Here is an 18,744-nt window from a genome sequence, read left to right as displayed (position 1 = left end):
CCTCACTCATGAACAAGACCCCGAGATACGTGAACGCCTCCACTTGGGGCAGGACCCCATTCCCAACCTGGAGAAGCACTCCACCCTTTTCCGGTTGAGGACCATGGTCTCGGACTTGGAGGTGAAGATATTCATCTCAGCCGCTTCACACTCAGCTGGTAATCGCTCCAGTGAGAGCTGAAGATCACGGCCCGATGAAGCCAACAGAACCAGTTGGGCAAACTCCCATGCCCCCTCAAAGACCCTGAAGAGGGTGTCGAGCTGGTCCACTGTTCCAAGACCGGGACGAAAACCACACTGCTCCTCCTCAATCCAAGGTTGGACTATTCAACGGACCCTCCTCTCAAGCACCCCTGAATAGATCTTGCTGGGGAGGCTGAGGTGTGTGATCCCCCTGTAGTAGGAGCACACCCTCCGGTCCCCCTCCTGAGCCGCCAGATGGTGGATCAGAATCTCCTCAAAGCCGTCCGGAAGTCATTCTCCATGGCCTCCCCAAACTCCTCCCATGCCAGAGTTTTTGCCTTAGCAACTGCCGAAGCTGCGCTCTGCTTAGCCCACCGATACACATCAGCTTCCTCTGGAGTATCACAGGCCAAAAAGGCCCGATAGGACTCCTTCAGCTTGACGGCATCCCTTACTGCTGGTGTCCACCAACGAGTTCGGGGGTTACCGCCACGACAGGCACCGACAACCTTACAGCCACAGCTGCGGCTGGCCGCCTCGACAATAGAGGCACGGAACACAGCCCATTCGGACTCAATGTCCTCCGGTTCACCCAGGACATGGTTGAAGCTCTGCCAGAAGTTGAAACTCTTTCTGACAGAGGACTCTGCCAGACGTTCCCAGCACACCCTCACAACACACTTGGGTCTGCAAGGCCTGACCGGCGTCCTCCCCCACCATCTAAGCCAACTCACCACCAGGTGGTGATCAGTTAACAGCTCCGCCCCTCTCTTCACCCTAGTGTCCAGAACATGCGAACGTAAGTCCGACAACACGATTACAAAGTCGATCAATCTAACTGCGGCCTAGAGCGTCCTGGTGCCAAGTGCACATGTGGGCACTCTTATGTCTGAACAAGGTGTTCATTATGGACAGTCCATGAAGAGAACAGAAGTACAGCAACAACACACCACTCGGATTTAGATTAGGGGGGCGTTCCTCCCAATCACGCCCCTGCAGGTCTCACTGTCATTGCCCACGTGAGCATTGAAGTCCCCTAGCAGAAAGAGGGAGTCCCCGTAAGGAGTGCTCTCCAACACTCCCTCCAAGGACTCCAAAAAGGGTGGGTACCCAGAACTGCTGCTTGGTGCATAAGCACAAACAACAGTCAGGACCCGTCTGCCCACACGACGGCAGAAGGAGGCTACACTTTCGTCCACCGGGTAAAACCCCAACCTACAGGCACCAAGTCGAGGGGCAATGAGCATGCCCACACCTGCTCGGCGCCTCTCACCGGGAGCAACTCCAGAATGGAAGAGGGTCCAGCTCCTCTCAAGAACAGTGGTTACAGAGCCCACACCATGCGTTGAGGTGAGTCCAACTATATCTAGCCCGAACCGTTCAACCACGCGCACCAGCTCAGGCTCCTTCCCCGCCAGAGGGGTGACATTCCACGTCCCTAGAGCTAGCTTCTGCAGCCAAGGATCAGACCGCCAGGGTCCCCGCCTCTGGCAGCTGCCCAACTCACACTGCACCCGACCCCTGTGGCCCCTCATGCAGGTGGTGAGCCTATGGGAGGGGAGGCCCATGTCACCTTTTCGGGCTGAGCCTGACCGGGCCCCATGGGCAAAGGCCCGGCCACCAAGCGCTAGTCTCCGTGCCCCACCTCCAGGCCTGGCTCCAGAGGGGGCCCCAGTGACCCACGTCCAGACAAGGGAAACCTTGGTCCTTGCTTTCTCCTCATCATAAGAGTGATTTGAGCCGCACTTCATTCTTTAATCGCGCATTAGTTTTTTTTTATTTTTTTCTCTTTGGCTGCTGGCTTTGATGACAGAAACATGGCATCCCTGTCTCATTTCCCTGCTGCAGCGGTGCATCTGATGTAATCAGGGGAGAGCGGGTTTATTAAAATAAAGAGACTTTTTCTGTCTGGAACTTAAGAAAGAAGAAGAACCGACGTTTCTCTTTGTCTGTTAAAACTCATACAGATGGACAGAACATCGTGATTTTTGGACGGGAAACTGCTCCCAAAAGACAATGAGAAACTTTTTATTATTTTTTTAATAAATTATGTTTTAATTTAGGCAAGATAGCAAAGGTAAGACATTTGTTCTGACTTTTACAAACATAAAGCATAAATCGGGTCTTCTTCTGCCTCTGGTTCGGGGAATCTTGGTCATAGCGAGATGAAACTTCCAGCTGTGGAATCTGTGAGATGTGAGCTTTCAGTAGAGGAGCCGTATGTTCGTGTTCATGGGGAGACGTCATCTGTGTTTACATATTTTTCGGACTTTGTATACCAGAGGGGTATTGCACGAAACCAGAATAAAGAAATCCAGGATAATTAAGCAAGCCCAGCTTGACCTAGCTTGCGCGGCCTATCCTGGCTTAATTGGTTGCACGTTTGCTGAGCCAGGATGAGAAGGTGCGGCTAGGTTAAGCCAGGTGAAGATAGTTGGGATAAGTGCGTGTGCACGGCATACTGAAGCAGACCTCGCGATCGCTCACAGAATCACCGATGGGGAAATGGATAAAAGTCGCGCGTCCTACGTCACGGCCGCTGAACAACAGCTCCTGACGGAGTTCTCTGACGAAGTTAAGGATATTATAAGGAAAAAAGGCAAAACCAATGCCATAAGTAAAGAACGCGAGAGAGCCTGGCAGACAATAGCCGACCGGCTCAATGCGTAAGTGGTCAAAAACTGTACAATTAATAAACAGTGCTCCACTGGAACTGTCATAATTAGGCTACAATTAAAGGAGTTACTTTTCAAATCCACTAACTGTTGTATACTTTAAGAGTGACAAGCAGGTGCATGTTACTCAGGAAATGTAGAGTATGATTAGGTGCAAACAATTATCCACAATGTGTCATTTAATCTATTTTCCTCATGTAACGTTTTTATCTATTTTATCTTTCTGTCCTTCATAAAGGACAAACCTGTCTGGCCATAAAAGGACCTGGCAGCAAGAAAAAATTAAATATAAGAACATTTTACAGGCTGGTAAGTGACTCCAAAGTAGATAACCGTGAACAAATGAGGTGAATAGATGAGGTGTCTGCTGACATGTTCAATGTCTGTATGATTGTAGCAGTTAAAAAAAGGCCTATAGAACTGGCACAGGGGGCGGCCCACCAAGCCAGGATGTGACTCCAGCAGAGGAACTGGCCTCCATTTAAATAAAGGGAGGCCAGTGATGGAGGGGATCCAGGGAGGGACAATAACTGACTCTGTCCCAGCCACAGAAACTGTCCACTTCATACAAGGTACACAAAGTACTGCAATTCTACTGCACATGGAACACAATCAAATATAATATAGTGTCTGACTTTGGATAACCTTGCAGTGTCTGGGAACACAATTACACTTTTGGAGCCACCAGAAGATGATCCAGTTAGTACAGTGTCTCGAAATCACAGGCTTGGTATGTTCTGTGAAATCTTAATCCGAGTCCTCTCGCTGCATGTATACGGCAGGGGGAAGGCACATCTGCAGCTGCAGAATGCACGTCTGCAGATGAGGAGACTGTGTCAGTGGAGTCCAGAAGGCTTGAGGCATGTCAGTTTTATGGGATTGGCCTGCTTATTTATTCCATGAAGGATATGAAGTCAGTGATGTGGTGCTAATAGAAAATGTGTAGCAGGACCCGGATGCTGCACAGTCTCCTAAGTGGCCTGGTAACATTGTGAGTATTGGCTAAAGTAAATCTACGTTATGCACAAATCCTGCTGTGCTAATTGACATTTCCTTTACAGACTTCACAAACTGTCAGAACGCTTTATTCAGGGCACCTGGAGAGAGAGATAGAGCTGGCAGATGTTAAAAGCTGACTCAAAATGAGCAAGCTCCAAGGACTGGAGCTGGATCTTGAGATTAAACACCGGACACTCAGAAAACTGGACCTGGAAATCCAGTAACCGAAAATCTGTATCTCTCAATGACATAGTCATCTCCAAAGGCCAGGGGATGTGAGCTGTCCCTGAAGACTCGTTCACGTCTGAATGCTCTTCTGAGGATGTGGGCTTCCTCGTCCAGCACATCCTCCGAAAAAGGGCAAGCCATTATGAAGAGGGACCAGGTGGAGGGGAGTTGGACCTATATATTCTACATTGTCCTCGTCACAGATTAAATTGAAAACACCTTTGAAACCTCATCAGCTGTGTTTTGTAATCTCAATTACTGCAATAAAACACATATTTATAAAACCTCTGACAGCAATTTGACGAGCAGTCTTCATTAGCATAGCAATATAACACTTGGCCTGATGAAATCATGCACTTATGACCAAGTTGATATTGTGTGATGAAATCATGATCCTGTATTTAAATAAAATGACAAAAAAAAAAAACTAAAAAAAAAAAAAAAAAAAATTATATGCACTGCACTAGCACTACACATCAGCACCTGGGTCCAACTGGACTCAAAAGCGGTCTGACTAACACTTAATTATGACGTCCCATCTTGTTTGAATTCATGCTTGTGTTGTTCTTACTCTCAAATGTAAGTCGCTTTGGATAAAAGCGTCTGCTAAATGACTGTAGAATAGAATAGAATAATAATACTACAACTCGAATCCATATAAAAAGGCTGTTGCGATTACGAACAGATTTCGATTAAATGTACAGTGACTGTATATGTAATATTTTAATACTGGATGATTAAAATGACGCGCCATACTTAGGAAGACCATGGACATGCTGTAAAACACATTAATTCCTCACAGAATTGACGTTGGACATGCAGGTGACTCGCTAGGATTAATCTTAGCCTGAGCAGTTAGCCTGGTCTGGAGCAGGCTAACTGCAGCGGATAAATCACCACAGTAACTTGGCCGGGATTAGTTTGAGCTGCTTTCATGCAACCGACTTAGGGCTAAATTCAGCCAGGATAACCAACATATCCCGGCTTAATCCCTTATCTTGGTTTCGTGCAATACCCCTCTGGTCTTTGAATTGTTTGTTGTCTTAACTGTGTTTGGTGGTCATAGAATCAATCCACCAACTTTTTGGTTGGTAGATGACTGCTGTTCCTCCTGAGCTATGGGCACCAGGTGAATCTTACCTGTGAGACAAGCAGCTGACAGGTGCTGAGCTCCTTCTCGTTGGCCTCCACCCTACTGCTGTTCTCTATCAGGTTGGCTTCCAGCTGTTTGCTGCGGTTCACCAGAGATTTGACTTCAGGCTTCATCTTACTGATGTAGAGGCGAGCTGTTGTGAACTCCTCCTCCATCACTCCGCTCAGCTCTGCCATCTGTGGACAGATAGGGAGGAAACATGGAGGACAGAATTCTGACAGCAAACAGCAACAATAAACCCAAGGACAGTTGCAGCCTCACAGCTTTGAGCTCACTGGTCCCAAGAACGCCGCCGATTTCACCAAGGTCTTTGAGCAACAGACTGAGGATCTCTGCAGACCTCTTCTTATGATGGGAGCTGAGCTCCTGCAGAGTGGACATCTCCCTCTGAAATGCTTCCAGAACCACCTAGAACCAGAACCAAAATCTACCAACATACAAACATAATTTTATTGTATTTCTGGATGTAAACTCACTGTTTTGTGCGCAAGCTCCTCATTCAGCTGTTCATTGCAGCGATTTTGGTTTTCCACCTCCTGACTCTTGTGGTCGTAGTTGACGGCAAGTTCCTCCAACGCCTGCAGCACCTCCTTAACCTCCTCTTTGGCAGAATCATTGTCCCTCTGCAACCTGGACAGCTCCTCCTGCAGCCGTTCATTGTCCTGTTGACCAGATGCCAGTAGCTGCAGAGCCAAAGGTCGGCAAGTGTTAGGATGACAGGTGGCAGACAAGTTGGAGGACATGTGGTGAACAGGTGGCAGAATTGGCAGAGAGGTGGTGGACAAATTGGCAGACAGGTAGTGTACAGGTGGCAGACATGTGGCAGACATGTGGTGGAGAAGTAACAGACGTGGCAGACAGGTAACAGACAGGTGGCGTACAGGTGGCAGACATGGCGAACAAGTTGGCGGACACGTGGCAGACAGATAGTGGAAACATGGCAGACGGGTGGCAGAGAGGCAGTGGACAGGTAGCGGACAAGTTCGAGGAGATGGGCGGACAGGTGAGACTCACCTCATCCTGGTCCATCAACTGCTGTTTGAGCGTCTCTGATGTCTGACTATGGTGGTTGATCTCATCGTCCTGAACAAAGTTTCACATTTAAACATGTCGTCATGCAAGTTGGACTCTTATTATCTTGTGTTGTACACACAGATGCAGCAGCCTCGGCGGCTCCAATTGACAGTGCTTTTGTGTATGTTGGAAACTACCACAGCCTATCAGACTACCTGTCCAGCAAACTTCAGCTACAGCTGGTAAGTGCTTTTAACCCTGGTCTCAAAGAACAAATACAAACCCATAACCCCACAACACTATCAGAAAAGTGCAGGTCTACTTGTGGTTCCCAGAGTCTCTAAGAGTCTAATGGGAGACAGGGTCTTTGGCTATCAGGTCCCTCTCTTATGGTTCCAGCTCCCAGTTTGGGTTTGGGAGGCAGACACCCTCTGTACCTTTAAGATCAGGCTGAAAACCTTCTTTCTGATAAATCTAGTTATTTAGGGTCTAGCCATCCCTTAGTTATGCTGCCATAGGCTTATACTGCTGAGGCACGTCCCATGATGCATTGGGCTCTTCCTTTTCATCTCCCTGCTTCCCATCTTCCATGTACAAACATATGACAGTATCGGCATGATTAATGTATTTCTCCTCTCAGCATAAAAGTTGAAGTGTCTGTTGGTCTCTCTTTCCTGGCCTCTCCACCCCAACCGGTGCAGGAAGATGGCCGCCCTCCCTGAGCTGGGTTCTGGTTCTAGCTCTGCCAGGAGTTTTTTCTTCAAAGAAGATTTTCCTTTCCACTGTTGCCCCCTGCATGCTCAGGATAGGGGATTGGATCAAAGTCAAGATTGGATGCAATCTGTTGGTTTTGCTTAACAAGACTATTATTGATTATGAATTCAAGCTCAAGTTCGTATGTATTTGCATAGCCCATGTCCTGCAACCAGTTGTCCAACATGCTGAACAATAAAATAACTACAACATAAAACACTACAGATTAAAATAATAAACATTAAAAATCAGTAAAAAAAACAAATAAAATTAAAGCTTCGTCACCCCTGGATTTGAGCCTTGAAGACAGGACCTGCAGAAGGGCCAACAGCAGTAACACTCACCTTATGGACAGGCTGAATGACTTTTATGCATGCTTTGAGGCCTGTGAACCCCAAGAAAACCACATATCTGTGCCAAAGAAGTCATCATTGACGTTTCAACTATCACCCAGTAGTGCTGACTCCCATCATGATAAAGTGCTTTGAGCTATTTGTCAAGACCCACATCCAGTCCTTACTGGACCCCTTGTAGTTTGCATACCATCCAAACCACTCTACAGCTGACGCCATCTCCCACACATTGCATGCTACCCTGACACACCTGAACAATAAGGACACCTGCTGTTCATCTACTTCAATGACAAGGTGAGTCCAACCTGCACTTGGACTCACCTTGCCGTCAACCTGCTGGTGCAGGTTGGACTCACCTTCTCGTCCAGCTGCTGATACAGGTCCGTGATGAGCGTCTCATACTGCATCTTCTCCTCTTCGGACAGAGGGACGGTGGGTGGGGCCAAGCTGTCAATTACTGTGGGCAAGTCACTGCTGCTCTTCTTGTTTCTGCTGCTCAACTGCTCCTCCACAGGTACAGACTCACCTGGACAGGTTCATCCAGAGACACAGGGTTAGCTGACTTATCTTCTCTGACCCAATCCTCCACATTTAAGATATTCAGAGTGACATCTTGCTATTAAGCAAGGCCATCCCACCAACGTGCAGGCCATTGAGAGAAACTCATTTTAAAGAGCCACATTCTGAAGGTCCAACAAAGAGGACAGAAACAGTGTGACATCATCAAGTGGCATGATTCACTGACCAATCAGAATGCTGTTCGCTACATTCTCAGTGTTCCTCACCTTTCCTCCAGCGCTTCAGCTCATTCTCCAGTTTCTGGATGATGATGCTCAGACTTCTGCTCTTCTCTTTCTCCTTCTCATACTTCTTCTTCCACTCCTCAGCCGTCAGCTCAAGGTTGACTGACACTGTGTTCTTTATGGTTTTAGCCCTGAGACCACATCACAGTTAATTCTGATTTCTATTAATATTGGGGGTTACTTTATTGCCCATCATCATGGATCTACTGGATGACATAATAATTATTTGCTTATCATCAACTATAATTCACTAAAACTTAACTTTTTATATATATTTTCTGAAATTCATTTATTTTTAACATTTCTGTTAAGATGGGTTCTACAGGTTCTACTGAGCAAACAAAGATCTTTTATCTTGAAGAGCTCAGGTGTGTTCCTGTACCTCTGTCCAAACATGAGAGTGGACTTAGTTTCAGACTCGTTGTAAACAGATGGTGAACAACAGATAATGATGGTGGTCCGACAGTTTCCTCCCAGAGAGTCCTGCAGGATCCGGGTCATCTTACTGTCTCGGTATGGAACGTGGGTTTTCTTAAAACAGAACAGAGGTAAGTGAAGCTGATGCTGTGACATATTTCCGGTGAAACAGCATATTCAAACTCAAACAATTATTCATTCCTTCAATTATATTCTCTACAGTCTAATAAATTAATCTTGAAACTAGGAAATAGTGTCTTTAAGGTACACTCTGGAGCACCGCATGGGGGATTTGGCCAGCCTGACAGATTTTATAGCTCAGTGCTACGACAGAATCGTCATGATAAAACATCAACCCCCTCCACCTCATCCAAGGCCAAGACACAGCGAAACGAGGATTCACCTGAAGCTCATTCTAAAACCGGTTAGACTACTAAAACCCATGAAACGTCTACAACCAGTGAAATACAACAGCTAATGATAACATTACAACCGATGAGATGGCTACAATCAGTGAGATGACTACAACTACTGATAGGACTACAACTGAGATGACTACAACCAGTAAAACAACTACACACAGTGAGATGGCTACAAGCAGTTAGACGACTAGTAGTAGTAATAGGAGTACAACCAGAGAGACGACTAAAACCAGTGAAAGGACTACAGCCAGTGAGGCGGTTAAAACCAGTGAGATAACTACAACCGCTGAGATGACTACAACTGAGAAAATCATGACTACAATCGATTAAATGTCTACAACTGTGGAGATGTCTATTGTAGCGGGGTTCTTCGCCAACCAATAAACAGGCTAAGTTGCTCTTCAATTTGTGGTGGTTTTATAGTGCCCATGGCTCCCAATTTGTACTCAACAGTGCAAAAAATGTCCAAAACTCCAGTGCAAGAATTATATTTACATATTTACAAAATTAAAAGAAGTAAAAAAAAACAAACTTTAGTATCTCGGCACAGACAGGTGGAGGACAGTAAGTAAGCAACAAACAACACATACCCAGTAAACCTAGCAGAATTATAAGTGTGCACCCTTAATAAATTGCTAGATGAGGCAGATTGAATTCCTCTTGTGTTTTACTGCGGTAATGGACCTTGATGTGAGTGACTTTGTCCCCATGAGACTAGCCAGACGAGTGTGTGTGTGTACATAAAGACTCAGTGTTAGTAGGGACAACCGTCAGAGATGAGACGGCTTTGTCACATCATCCCTCTCCTCCCCAAGGTTGGCAGTGTTTGGCAACCATTGCAGATGGTCTGCTACAACATTGGACTTTCCAGATCGATGGTGGATGTGGAACTAGAAAGGTTGTAGTGAGAAGTACCAACGTGTAAGCCAGCTGTTATTGTCCTTCATTGAACTAATCCAGGCGAGAGCATGATGATCAGTCTCTAGATCAAATTCTCTTCCCAAGAGATAATAGCGCAGAATTTCTAGAGCCCATTTTATAACCAGTCCTTCTTTTTAATGACAAAGTACCTGGTATCATGAGGAAGTAGCTTCCTGCTCAGGTACAGGATGGGTCACTCAGCTCCTTCGTCATCCTGGGCCAGAACTGCTCCAGTTCCCACGGCTGATGTGTCCACTTCCACCAGGGACTTCTTGTTAAAGTCTGGACTGCGCAGGACCAGAGATGAACACAGCTGTTTTTTAAGGGTTCTGAAGGCTTTCTCACAATCCTCATTCCAGGCCACAGGGTTTTTCTGGTCTTTGGTGGTAAGTGCTGTAAGTTCTGGCAGCAACAGAACTTAACCAATTTAGAGTCTTAACTCATTAGGGAAACAAATCCTGCTAATTCTGCATAAAGAACAAATAAAGTAATACAAAAAACAATAGAAAACCTAAACCCCTCTCCCATTCTGTTGTGCAATGATGAGTCCAGTTAGGCTGCAGCCTCATCAAGGGAGATCCACTTCAGCTGGGACTCTTGTCCTTAACAGGCCTGGGCCTCCCACACACAGCAACTTTCCCATGAACTGGCAACTCAAAGAAAATAAACTTACCAAATTAATAAGGTGACAAGAATGAGTCAACTAAAAGTATGCACCCAATTAGTTAACCACCCCAGCCAAACCGGCTAATAAAAAGGTGAAATATCAAAGAAATGGTAAGTATTACAAATAAAGTGTAAATGAAATAAGGAAAAGGTTACAGACCAAGCTCACTGTGTGTGGCTGTCTAGGCGACCATCACACTTCGGTACAAAATTGTGATACCAGCCAGCCAAACCCAGGAAGGAACAAACTCCTTTTTGGTCCATAGTTGCAGGCAGTTAAGAATGGCCTCCACTTTGTCAACCTGTGGCCGTACCTCTCCTTGTCCCAGCTGTTATCCCAAGTTTCGAACCTCTTGTTTTGCCCACTTACACTTGGCAATATTTAAAGTCAGACCGGCCTGTTGAATGGCTCCCAGGACTCTCCTCAGATGGTTGATGTGCTCTTCCCAGGTGCTAAAGATGACCACTTTATCAAAATAGGCAACACCGAGGTCTTCATATCCCTGGAGGACCCTGTCCATCACTCTTTGAAAGGTTGCTGGGGCTCCATGGAGGCCAAACGGCATGACAGTGAACTGAAATAGTCCAGCAGGTGCAAAAAGCTGTTTAGGGTGGGCAGGAGGGCTCCAAAGGTACTTGCCAGTATCCTTTGCAAAGATCTAGTGTGGTGATGTACGTGGCAGATCCAACTCTCTCCAGCAAGTTGTCAGTTCTTGGCATGGGATAGGCATCAAACTCTGAAATGGTGTTCAGCTTTGCAGGGCCGTACTGAGTCATCCTTTTTGGTTAGGAGGACCATTGGGCTGCACCACCCTGATTGTGATGGCTTCCATCTCCAGCATGGTTGTGATCTCCTTCAGTTTCCCAACCAGCTGCTGAGGAACACGGTATGGTCGTTTTCTGATGGGTCGGTTGTCTGCTAACTGGATGACATGTTGAGTGACTGAGGCTCTGCCTGACTTCACTCCAAACAGGGATGGCGTGTCCTGAAACACCTGTAAAAGGTCTGATGTCAGGTGTGAGATGGGAAAGCACTGGCGTTGCAGTCTGGATTAAGGTGTCCCAACTTGGGTTTTCCTTTTCAAAAACTTCTCCTCTTACCACCGGGCCCACTGTCACCACCTGACTCTGTGGTTCCTTCCATCTTTTTAGTAGGTTGACATGGTAAGTATGTTTGGGCTTCTTTTATCAGGATGAAGGACTTCATACATCACCGGGCCCATTTTCCAGGTAACGGTGTAGGGTCAATGCCACTTTGATAACAGTTTCCTGTCGGAGGAAGGAAGGAGTAGGAGCACCTTCTGACCTTGTTCAAAGTCCCGCTGTCGTGCCTGCTGGTCGTACCATTGCTTTTGTTTGCATTGTGCCTCTTGTAAGTTCATTTCTGCCTCTTCTTTGTATTTTGCCAAACGTTCTCTCAGCTCCAGGATACACTGCACCACACCTCTCTCTTCTGTGTTGCTAGCAGGACCTTTCCAGCTTTTGTGGAGTAGATCCAGGGGTCCCTGGACGTCCCAGCGATACAGCAGTTCAAATGGTGAGTAACCAGTGGATGCTTGAGGAACCTCAAGATAGGCAAAGAGGAGAAAAGGTAGCCAGCGATGCCAGTCCTTACCCGTATCAGACACAAATTTCTGCAGCATCCGTTTCAGAGTCTGGCTGAACCTCTCGACCAGTCCATCAGTCTGTGGATGGTATGGTGTGGTTTTAATAGCGTGGATGCCTAGCTGTTTGTGGAATTGCTGCATGAGTCTAGAGCAGAAGTTAGCACCCTGGTCTGTCAGTATGTCATCAGGGATGGCCATTCTGGAAAATACTGCACTCAAAGCATGGACAATTGCTGAAGAAGTGATGGTGCTCAGGGAAAATGCTTCAGGATACCGGGTGGCGTAGTCACAGATTACCAAGATATACTGATTTCCCTGGCTGCTTTTTACCAGCAGTCCAAAAATGTCCATGGCAATCCTTCAGAACGGTGTGGAGATAACTGGAAGTGGTTGAAGGCAAGCACAAGCTGACCTGCGAAGAACACATGTTTACTGACAGGTTGGGCATGTCATGCAGTATGATTGAATGTCTTTGTACATACCAAGCCAATAAAAACGTGAGCTATGCAAGTTTTATGCCTTCCAAGGTGCCCAGCCCATGGAACAGTATGAGCTTAATGGATTATCAGGGGTCTGCAGCAAACTGGGATTACAAGACATTTGTGGTTGTCACTGCTTATATACAATATACCATTTTCAACAATAAAGAAAACATTCCCCACAGGATTAACATTCCCAACATCCATCATCTTGGCAAACAGGGTCTTCAGTGTGTTATTTTGTTTTTGTAACTCAACAATATTTTCAGGTATCTCCCACACTTTGTCTGTGTTTAAACCTTGTACATTGTATTCAGTTATACCAAGCTGTTTTTCACGACGTTGCCGTCTGGACTTTTTTGGCCCTTTGGTGCCACCCTCACAAAGACCACCATTCAATTTTGGGAGAGGCATGACACCAGCCTTCAATTGCGCTTGAGTGATCACTGGACAAGAAACACCCTCCTGGTCATTAGCATTAGCAGTGTTATTGGTGTTAGCATCAACATTAGCAGTCCCAGAAATGTCATCAGGCTCCCCTTCTTGTAGCAAACACATCACCAAAGGAGCATCAGTCCCTAAAGGGGCGGCAGTGGCTCAGGCGGTAGAGCAGGTCGTCCAATGATCGGAAGGTCGGCGGTTCGATTCCCGCTCCCGCAGTCATCTGTCGTTGTGTCCTTGGGCAAGACACTTAACCCTCCTTGCCTCCAGTGTTGGCATCGCTGGTGTATGAATGTGTGGATGAATGTTCGGTGATGGTCGGAGAGGCCGTAGGCGCAGAATGGCAGCCACGTTTCCGTCAGCTTGCCCCAGGGCAGCTGTGGCTACACACGTAGCTTACCATCACCAGGTATGAGTGAGGAGTGGATGAATAATGGATTCACACAATGTAAAGCGCTTTGGGTGCCTTGAAAAGCGCTATATAAATCTAATCCATTATTATTATTATTAAAGCTGTTTATTGCCAGGAACTACATGGACCAGTTATACCATGCCCTATGGGGGATGATTTATATGGTCTCTTCCTTATTTTGTCATTTTCAGTTGGTTCCAGCTCATTTCTAGGTACGTAAGGAGCACCAGTGACTTTTTTTTTCCAGTGGACAAACTGAAGCTTTGTGTCCAGGTTGCTGACAATAATAGCAAATCAGTGTCTTACCCGTTGCTGGTGGTACCTGGAGGATGCCCGTTGTGTCCAGACCTGCCCGCTGTGTCCAGACCTGCAATGTCAGAAGAGCTGAAGGCCGTACGTCTGTGGTGGGTTGAACCAAGGTGGTGGTACATGTCGCTGGCCCTCCTCTGCGTGTGTTGAGGTACTGTAAAGCCAGTTTTGCTGCTGTTAATCCATCTGATGGTTCATGCTCCTTAACCCAGGTTCTCACATCTGGCGACAAGACGTGAAGAAGTTGCTCCAGGATGATGGCCTCTCCAATCTGCTCTTTGGTCCATTGCTCCAGCTGAATCCAACGGCAGTAGAGTCCTTTTAAGCGGTGATATGTCTCTGTGGGTGTTTCTCCAGGTGGCACAAATGCACAGCAAAACATCTGTCTGTATGTCTCAGGTGATATGCCAAACTTGCTTAATAATGCTGCTTTCAGGTCTCAGTATGAGTGAGCTCTGTCCTCATCCATGGAGGTATAAGCATCCAGAGCTTTTCTTGAGAGAAGCGGAACCAGTCTCTAGCCATTTCCAGGTCTTAGCAATTCTTTCAAAACATAAGTAGCTGTCAATGTCCTCTCCCACCTGGTATGGAGGAATCTTTGGCTGTGTGTGACATATGGAGTCTGGTCTCTGCTGGTCTGATCCAGTTACTGCGTCATCTGTATTACTTGGTGGCGTGAAAGAGACAACATCATACCAGCTTCCTGGTCCAAGTCATCCTTTGCCTGTGAGCGCAATCGAGTTCATCTTGGAGGGTGAGCTGTCTATTTTCCACGACTTGCCATTCCACTTCTGACACCACTTGTAGCAGGGTTCTTTGCCAATCAATAAACAGGCTAAGTAACTTTTTTAGTTTGTGGTGGTTTTATTGTGCTCGTGGCTCCCAAACTGTGCTCAACAGTGCAAAAAAAATCTCCAAAACTCCAGTACTAAGAATAATATTTACATATTTACAAAAGTGGAAAAAGTAAATAAAAAAAAAACTGTTTGTCTTTCTTTAGACCAGCCAAAAAATATTCCAGTACTCAAACCTCTGAACCTCCTTCCAGCTCTCAGCAATGCAACTCAATGACCCTCTGCACTTCTCACTCTTCTCTTTACATACTCTAAATATACTCTAAGCCCCACCCCGTATACTCAATAATGCTTAAATTCTATAAATAAATCATTTTTGTTAAGTTTCCTCAGGAATAAAATAAAGACAAAAATAACAAATTCTACACATTCATTTAGGAAAATTAAATTCATTACAGTAGCATAAATACAAAAGTAATAAATGTTTTTTTTTTTTAAATGAAAATGTTTGGAGTGAACCAGTGATCACATGATTGTCATGTGCATGTCGGCTTCTTAACAGCTGATTGGACATTGTCTCAGTTTTGACCCAAGCCACGGCACAGACAGGTGGAGGACGGTACGTAAGCAACAAACGACACATACCAGTAACCCTAGGTGTGCACCCTTAATAAACTGCTAGATGAGGCAGATTGAATTCCTGTGTGTTTCACTGCGGTAATGTGACTGTTGGACCTTGGCGTGAGTGAACTGGTCCCCACAAGACTAGCCAGGCAAGTGTGTGTGTGTGTGTGTGTGTGCGTGTGTGTGTGTGTGTGTACGGACTCAGTGTTAGTAGGGACGGCTGTCAGAAACGAGACAGCTTTGTCACATCTATAACTAGTGAGACAACTACAACCAGTGATAAGACTACAACCATTGAGACGTCTATAACCAGTGAGATGATTACAATCGGTGAGAAACTACAACTCGTGAAACAGTTTCAATGCAGATGGTTACAACTGGTAAGACAACTAGTGATAAGACTACAACCAGTGAAAAGACTACAACAAGTGATAGGACTTCACACACACTCAAACACAGACATGTGTTCGTGTGTGTGAAAGAGACACAAGGAGGCATATAGCTCATCATCCACCCCCGGGAAGAGCTGATCACAACGTGGTGCATCTCTGGCCCATATACAACCCTCTGGTACACATGCGGCCAGCTGTCTCTCGCACAGTGAGAGGATGGTCCGACAAGGCTGAGGAGGCCCTGAAGGACTGTTTTGAGTCAACTGTGTGGGTAGTTTTCTGTGATGCTCAGACATGTGCAGACCAGCTGTGTGGGATAGTACGTCACATGTTCAACCAGAGTCTGAAACTGGGGAGAGTTCCACAGCTGTGGAAAACATCCTGCGTAGCACCAGTTCCAAAGACCCCAAACCCAAAGTACCCCAACAGCTACAGGCCGGTGGCACTGACATCCTATCTGATGAAGACCTTGGAGAGGCTGGATCTTGCCCATCTCCGGCCTCTAGTGACCCCATCAATGGACCCACTACAGTTGGCCTATCAGCCTGGTATTGGGGTGGATGACGCGGTCATCTACCTCCTACAGAGATCCCTCCTCACCTGGAAAAGGCTGGGAGCACTGTAAGAATCATGTTTTTTTATTTCCCCAGTGCTTCAGCACCATACAGCCCACGCTTCTGAGAGACAAGTTGGAAGTCACAGGGGGAGACCTAAATCTCACAACATGGATCTGGACTACTTCACCAACTGACCACAGTATGTGAGGACACGAGACTGTGAGTCCAACAGGGTGATCTGCAGTACGGGGGCCCACAGGGAACAGTTCTGGCTCCCTTCCTCTTCACCATCTACACTGCAGACTTCACATACAGCAAACTGACATCTACAGAAGTTCTCAGATGACTCTGCAGTCGTCGGCCTCATCACAGATGGAGACAACAGAGAACTGATCCAGGTTTCATGTGCTGGTGCCAGCAGAACCGCCTCCAGATCAATGCAGGGAAAACCAAAGTGCTGGTGGTGGATTTCCACAGGTCTGAACACTCCTCCGGCACCAGAGAACATCCAGCAAATGGACATGGAGAGGGTGACATCTTACGTAAGTAAATGGGTGTTCACCTGAACAACAAGCCGGACTGGACAGACAACACTAAGGACACTCAGGTCTTTTGGAGAGCAGGAGGCTCTATTGAGGTCTATACCCTCTCTTGACTCTGTGGTGGCATCAGCCATCTATGATGGTGTGGTCTTCTGGGGCAGCAGCATCTCGACTGCTGACAGGAAGAACTGAACAAGTTGGTTAAGAAGGCCAACTGTCCTGGGACGCCCCCTCCATCCGGTGGAGGTGGTGGCGGAGAGAAGAATGATGGCTAAGCTTTCGTCCCTGATGGAGGAAACGTCCCACCCCAAGCAGCTCCTTCAGAGACAGGCTGCTTCACCGCAGTGTGAAGGAGAGAAACCGCAGGTCCTTCCTTCCTGTCAGACTCTACAATCTGCACAGCTGCCAGTTGCCACAACAGGAACTAATAACACACACAGATGTGTGATATCATTACTGTAACATTGTAAACTCAATGTCTTATATAGACTTCTATATAGATTATCCTTCTTATACAGACTCTTTTATATAGTTTTTGTTCTGTACAGTTTGTCATTCATATCTCTATCTGCTCTTTTTTTGCACCTATCACCTTTGCTGTGGTAGCACCAAAATTTTCTCACTGAGGGACAAATAAAAGATTATGTTATCGTATCTTATTCTTAATTTTTATTTATTTATATATTTGACCAGGAAAAACCTCACTGAGATTAAAAATCTCATTTACAAGACTGTCCTGGCCAAGACAGCAGCAAGTTACAAATCAATTAAAACCACCAATAAAATTACATATAAAATCACAAACATACATCAACATTTCAAGTTACAAAATAATATTAGTAAAAAGATTTACAACCTAAAGACTCGTCATTTAAAAAGGTGTAAGGAGACTGGTTCCCCAGACATAGCTTATCCTGCAACAAACAGCATATCTAAAACTTCATTTTCCCATTTCAAGTCTGACTTTGGGTATAGAGCAAAAATACATCCTGAGTCACAGAACGAAGATTGAAGCTACTGTTTCTTTTAGATTGGATAGCATTACATAAGTATGAGGGAAGCAGATTTAATATTGCCTTATAAATAAAGATGTGACAATGGTTTTGTCTCTGAATACACAGCGAGGGCCAGCCAACTCTTTCATACAGAATACAATGATGAGTTAAAGCTTTGAGATTATTCATAAACCTCAACGCTCCATGATAAACAACATCCAGTGACTTAAGACATTGTGGGGATGCATGCATATTTAAAACATCACCGTAGTCAATCAGAGGCATAAACGTGTTTATACAAACAAAGTGCATGTCCTCTAACCCCCACACACCCAGACCCCGTTCTGTAGCAGCATGACCTCCATCCCTGGCTACCGTCCCTGAACTGGATGACGTATAAAACACCAGCAGAATGAAAACATCGGAAACCAGCCCACCATGACCACAGAGGGCGCCACTACAGGACCCACCCAGGCCAGGGCAGGCCGGGGTCCACACCACAGCCCCCAGACAAGGGCAGTTACTATGGCAACAATCCTGCAGACACAGCAGGCAGACCTACCGGTGTGAAGGATCTCCAGGAGGAAACACTGGAGTTAAACAGTAGAAACAAGATTAAATAAACTTAGAAACAGTAAGAACCGATAAGAGCCACAAGAATAAATATAGATATAAAGGACTTCAGGATAAAATAAAATAAAATAAATAGAATAAAATGAAATAAATAAAATAAAATAAAGGAGTTGATAAAAACAAGTATGGAGCCACATAAACAAGTGGAAATTTAATAGAAATAAATGATTAAATAAGTAAAAATCTAAACAAAATCAGATTAAATTCAGTTATAAGCCAAAAGGTTTTCAGCCTGTTTTTAAACCAGCAACAGTCTCTGCAGCCTGAGGTTCTCTGGCAGGCTGGTCCAGTCCAGGCCCGTAGTGGTGGATTGAGGCCTCACCAGTCCTGGTTCTGACTTTAGGGAACAACCAAGAGGCCGGTACCAGAGGA

General features: G+C 45.9%; 1 protein-coding gene across 1 annotated transcript in view; it reads right to left on the bottom strand.

The window, feature by feature from the left end:
* The window catches only part of LOC121650714 (kinesin heavy chain-like), a 95,097-nt gene that overhangs the window by 42,552 nt on the left and 33,801 nt on the right, over positions 1–18,744 (bottom strand). Inside the window, exons 10-16 of the mRNA XM_042002398.1 lie at positions 8,544–8,692; positions 8,144–8,292; positions 7,715–7,884; positions 6,253–6,321; positions 5,715–5,921; positions 5,500–5,646; positions 5,226–5,414 (exon numbers count right to left, since the gene is read on the bottom strand). Of these exons, the coding sequence (XP_041858332.1) occupies positions 5,226–5,414; positions 5,500–5,646; positions 5,715–5,921; positions 6,253–6,321; positions 7,715–7,884; positions 8,144–8,292; positions 8,544–8,692 (1,080 nt within the window). The remainder of the gene's footprint in view (positions 1–5,225; positions 5,415–5,499; positions 5,647–5,714; positions 5,922–6,252; positions 6,322–7,714; positions 7,885–8,143; positions 8,293–8,543; positions 8,693–18,744) is intronic.

This window comes from Melanotaenia boesemani, chromosome 12, assembly GCF_017639745.1.
Source record: "Melanotaenia boesemani isolate fMelBoe1 chromosome 12, fMelBoe1.pri, whole genome shotgun sequence".
Taxonomy (NCBI): domain Eukaryota; kingdom Metazoa; phylum Chordata; class Actinopteri; order Atheriniformes; family Melanotaeniidae; genus Melanotaenia; species Melanotaenia boesemani.
Note: the sequence above shows the minus strand (reverse complement) of the source record. Positions and strands in the feature narration are given on the sequence as shown.